The sequence below is a fragment of the Solanum pennellii genome, chromosome 11, assembly GCF_001406875.1.
Source record: "Solanum pennellii chromosome 11, SPENNV200".
NCBI classification, from domain to species: domain Eukaryota; kingdom Viridiplantae; phylum Streptophyta; class Magnoliopsida; order Solanales; family Solanaceae; genus Solanum; species Solanum pennellii.
The window spans coordinates 4,695,710-4,701,497 of record NC_028647.1 but is presented as its reverse complement, the minus strand read 5'-3'; the positions used below and the strand labels follow the sequence as shown (position 1 = coordinate 4,701,497).

General features: G+C 30.9%; 1 protein-coding gene across 2 annotated transcripts; it reads right to left on the bottom strand.

Moving 5' to 3' along the window:
• Positions 1 to 967: 967 nt before the first annotated feature.
• On the bottom strand, positions 968 to 4,075 carry LOC107003243 (F-box/FBD/LRR-repeat protein At1g13570-like). 2 transcript variants are annotated; one of them, XM_015201544.2, is made up of 5 exons: positions 3,954 to 4,075; positions 2,779 to 2,833; positions 1,982 to 2,703; positions 1,667 to 1,840; positions 968 to 1,553 (listed from the first exon to the last, which is right to left on the bottom strand). In XM_015201544.2, exons 2-5 carry the CDS (start codon positions 2,810 to 2,812, stop codon positions 1,227 to 1,229), a joined length of 1,257 nt encoding a protein of 418 aa, XP_015057030.1. In that variant the 5' UTR covers positions 2,813 to 2,833; positions 3,954 to 4,075; the 3' UTR covers positions 968 to 1,226. The 2 variants fall into 2 exon arrangements, with proteins under 2 accessions (XP_015057030.1, XP_015057029.1); XM_015201543.2 differs by having other exon boundaries at positions 1,982 to 2,833.
• Between the last annotated feature and the right edge of the window lie 1,713 nt (positions 4,076 to 5,788).

Below are 5,788 nucleotides of genomic sequence, written 5' to 3'. Positions count from 1 at the left end.
ATATATATATATATATATATATATATATTAAAAAGACAATTTTTAAATTTCTTTTTACTGTATTTTACCAATCTTTTCTAGTTGGATGTCACTAATTTCCTCTACATATTTTACCATTAATTCATTTATCATTTTCGTCATTATTGTACCTTTTTCTAATAATTAAATAAACTTAGTTCAATCATAGATTTCACTATCATCTTACTGTGCAATTTAATTTTCAATACTAAATTAATTCGGGACTTCAATCGGTACTAAAAGCGCGATACAGTAACAAAATTAATTCATATATTACGCGTACACAAAACTTAAGTGATATTTAAGTGGAAATAGAATATATGATTGATCTATTATTTATCGAGTTACGAATCATGTATCACTATCTATTAACATAATTTGTTCCTAAATTTGAGTACGTATGATCATAGGTTAAAATTCCGTAGAAGACGAAAAATTAGTATTTAAGTAGATTTATCATATAGGGGCAAATTTACAACTCATTAAGTTTCGAACGAAATTGATCATCCACTTAATTTATACATTTTGAACCTAGAGTTATCGTAAAAAAAAAAAACATAATGATTTTGATTGAAAAAAAAATATAATGATTTTGATTGAAATTCCATGTGCTACAATATTCATTGAATATTACGTATTATAAACTTCAAATCTTAGATGTGTCTTTGACTATCATCACTACTCTACACTTGTTACTGGATTCTTCACGAGACGCAACACGAGAGCTACCCTATGTCATTTCCATACTCATCAAGCCGAACTATCAACTATGATATTGTTTATTTATCGGATTTAAGTCAAGCCAAAGTATACACCTTACCCCTATCTCGAGGAGGGTGGAGTTTACGCTGACCTTATCTTTACCTCGAGAAGGTAGATAGGCCCTGACATCAAACATAAAAAAATTAATGTTGAAAAGTACTTCCTATGCATCACATTCCATAAATCATTCATGAGCAAAATATAATGACAACATTGTTACAAAACAAACTAATCAAAATATCCATCTAGCAATGCTCATGTTTTGGAACAGGACATTGAGGAAAGGCAAAACACAGCTCTAGTGTGTGTAAAATTTCATAAGCAGATACTAATGTTATAACAGAACAAACTAATCAAAGCATCCTTCCAGAAATGCTAAATGTTCCAAAACAGAAACAGGTTTTCGCACGACTCTTTACCTTATTACAACAAGGGAAAACACAGTGTTAAACAACTCCATCGACATTTGTTTCTAGCCTATTCAGTTCTAACTTTCCATAATATTCCAGGTCTATTTCTGCTTCGGGTGATGCACGATGAAAATTTACTAGCTCAGTAAGAATTTCTGATCCTGTGTCAATAAGAATACCAGGATCGATGTACATTTTCACCAATACTGGAGACTTGGCTAACAAAATCTTGATAAGCTGCATCTCAGGCGTTGTTCCGCTAAAGCTTATTATCTCAACTTCCCTGAGGTGATTAAAAGTGACATCTGAGAAATGTTCGAGTTCAAGGGATTCTTGAATACCACTATCAGCTTCATCGTAAACCTAAAAAGATACCGAGAAGTCAATTATCAGATTATTGAGGATTCTAAGAAGTATGAATAAAAACCAGCAAAAAGGAACGAAAGAAAGAAAGAAAGAAAGAAAGAAAAGAATACCAGCCGCCTGCTAAGAACCTCAATTTTGAGATATTCTAAATGTGGGAAGCTTCGTATCAAGCAGTGAGCACATGAGCGAGTATATGATTCCTTCAGCTCAACATGAGACAGGTTAAGATGTTTGACACGGTTCAGATAATAGGGAAGCCTTGTTGGTGCTTCATCTGCAAAGAACTAGGAAAAAATATACCAACGTTCAACATGACTTAGCCGAAAAGAAGTTCCATATGTGTATACCAACGTTCAACATGACTTAGCCGAAAAGAAGTTCCATATGTGTAAGTACAAATAATGAAGTCATGAAGTAACATCTACCTGGCTATACCGGAAGTTCAAGATGAGGTGCTCAAGAGCAGAACGAGACTGGAAAAACTTTGCATAATCAAACTTCTCAGCCTCCATAGAAGAATTTTCACATATCAGAGATACTTTTGCCAGAAGAGGGACATTCTTTAAACAGATAGAACTTATGCTGCCTATGAAATCAAAGGATCTCAACATTGGGGCATTGATTTCAGTGATGTTTAATGTTTTTGCAATTTTCAGCACCAACTTCTCAAGCAACGGACAATGAGATATTAAATGTCCAAGCAATTCAGAAGAAATAGTGACTCTACATAGTTCCAGGCTGATTAAACGATCAAATCCTTCACAGGCCGATGGATGATGATGCATTGAGCAATTATGAATATTTAGATGCCTCAGCTGCGAACATATGAAAATTGAAGAAGGCAATCTGTATAGTTCATCTTTTCCCGGTGGAAGGTGAAGAACAAGATGTTGAATGTCTTTCCTAGACAGGAAAAATATGAAGTTGTCAATTCTAGGACATTCTTGCAGGTAAGTAATGTCGAGCTTAAACTTAGTAATGGGACCTTCATGATGGGTCAAAAGCTGGTAGACTATCTTTCTAAATTTAACTGTAGGGTAAAGCTTATCCTTTTGTGTGCTCCAAAGAGATTCATCAAACTTCCATTTTGCAAGTCTACACCAGTGATATTTCCATTTCCTTGATAAGACACTTGTCCTCACAGCATCTTTACAAGGCAAAAACATCAGAATGACATCAATAACATTATCATGAAGGTCGCTAAGGATGTCAGGAGGTAAACCTTGACAATGTTCTCTTCCCGTAGGAGGCATCATATAACAATAATCACCAAGAAGCTGTAGAAAATAAGCAATATTATTTACGAATGCATCTCCAAATTATATGGGCAAACTGACAAAATCTCTAAACAATCAGGACACAAAAGAAATAGAGATGCATTTTAGTTGAAATCAGTCAGTCATTTCCTATTAATATCACTGTTATATGGACAGATAATTAAGTTTTCTTGATCGACCCATATCGAAATAGAATGATGATGATAACGACGAGGATATATGGTGCAGATTCTTAAAAAAAAACACGAAAAGTTAGTAGAAAAAATACATACTTCATCCACCTACAGTTAATATGAAACATTGCTTATTATCCACTAATATCATTCTTAAAGCCAGAGCACTTCCTAGCAATAGTTCATAAAATACATTTGTGAATCACAAATCTGTTTGCTACTTCTAAGTTACCATCAACTATCATACAAACAATAAAATATGGTCATTTCAAGATTTAACAGTCGAAAAACACACCTAAAGTATCAAATTTTTGTAAGTTCCCTACCTGAACGATCAAGTGTTCACTCGTGAACTATCGTCAAATATCTATCAAAACACACCCCAAATATCAGTCGTTCCCTTTTCCTACCGCAAATATCACCTTCTTTCAAGTACAAAAAAGAACAACGGATTATTGAAGCGTGTTTCGATAAATATTTGGTGATATTTGAGGTAAGAAACATGCACACCTAATAGTTCAGGTATGACACTCAAAAAAAATGATCCACTCATATTATATATCATAAAATAAGCTTAAGAAGCTGTTTTCACCAGATTTTTGCAAGATTTAAAAACATCAAACTAGAATTAGCAAACCCTAGCATACAACATTGCAACATCAAACCAAAAAAAATAAAGAGAATTACATTTTGAGCTCACCAAGAACTAGGATTATCTAGTATATCAAATACCCTTATCATTTTGCTTCATCTAGGTTTATCAACTACAAAATTTGCTCATTTTAAGCAATAAATACAGCATAAAAATCAGTTCTGCTAGATTTTGAACATCAAATTAGTAGCTTTACTACTATTTACATTTCCTAATCCTAAAGAACCTCAAAAGGGAAAGCAATGATTTTTTTCAAAAAAAAAAAAAGAAGAAAAGTAATAGTAGATTTCAATACCCTTTAAAGTGCTTTGAATGTATGGATTCTTCAAATCTTCAATTTCAATCTAGGGTTTGTTCATCTCCCTCACAGTTGGAGAGAGGATTTGGTGAAAAGGCCATGAGTGATTTATAGTGAGTTCTTTTTAAAAAAAAACATACATAAATATACTATAATAAAAAAAAACTTTATCATTTATAATAATAACATTTTTTTCACTTGATCATTTTTAATTCATTTATAATACGAGTTTAATATATATTATAAAAAAAAATTATTATTCACATATGATACAAGTTTTAATGATAGATAATACATTTATCATATATTTTAATACACTTATAATATAATGTGACAATTTTTTAACAAACAAACATAATATATTTCAAAAACAATTATAGTTCAAATATATTGAATACATAATTCATTTTTAATATATATTACAGATTTATTATAATGTTACAATAAATAATAGTAAACAAAAAATATCGCTAAAAATCAATTATTATTTTTTAAAATGTATTAATTTATGTATTTTTTTTTTTTGAAAAGAAGGAATACAGAACACTAAAATGGTATTATTTGCATAAATAGCCTTTTTTTAGTGCAATGTTTAAGTTTTGTCCTCATTTTTTATGTTTGCACAAAATAACCCCAATTTTCAAGTTAAAAAGCAAATGTAATTACACAAGCAGAATTTAGAAGGATAAAATGTATGCAAATGTTATAGACTTTTTTGAAAGAAAAAAAAACTCAGTTGGATGAATAGTGAAAAAGAAGCGTACACTACACAAGTAGAATTTAGGAGGATAAAATGTATGCAAATGTTATAAAGAGACTTTTTTGAAAGAAAAAAAACGCAGTTGGATGAATAGTGAAAAAGAGGCAGCAATAACAGAAACAACAAAAAATTATACGATATCAAAGCGAAACAATAAGCAGAATATAGGGATAAGTGTATAGAATGACAAACTAATAATATAAAATAAATATAGTAGCTATCGTTTGACTTATTTGTGTTCCATAGCAAACAGTTTGTCAGTCCATCTCTCCTTCTCTCGTTCGCTTCTTTCGCTCGCCTCTCTCGCTTTATACAATAAAATTATATAAATTGTGTTTTTAATTATATAAAGCGAGAGAAAATTATATGTACACATGCAAATACATATATTTCCGTCTTATACACTTATAATTATACAATAAAAGTACTTGCTTGTCCAAGTCTCTTTTATCTCTCTTTCTTCTTTTATACAAATTCAAACTGTATATAATTTCTCTCTTTCTCGTTTTATACAATTCAATTCAATTGTATATTCCTTGCCCATGTCTTTTTTGCCTTTATCCCTTTCTCATTTTATACAAATTCAAGTTGTATATAATCGTCCTATACACTTATAATTATACAATTCGTTTTATATACTCGTCTTATACGATTCTCTGCCCAAGTCTCTTCCTCTTTCTCGTTTTATACAATTTGCTTCAATTGTGTGTGTGTGTATATATATATATATATATATATATATATATATCGAATTATACATATATATGTTTGCAATAGAGCGCAATTATGCAAACTTTGTTATAGCATACAAATATGAATTTTATGTTTGTTATATGTGAAAGTTGCCCTAGAATATAAACCTAAAAATAACGGAAAGAAAACTATGATACTATCTAAGCTTCTACCAATCCTCGATTTATACATTGTCCTATCATATCCTCGGTGAGTTGAAATTGCAACATATCCCTACCTAATCACTTCACCTCGATACTTTTTAGGCCTACTTTTACCCCTCCTCAAGCCTCTTATGGCCAAAATTTTCAAGCTTAATCACTTCACTTTCATTTCTGCC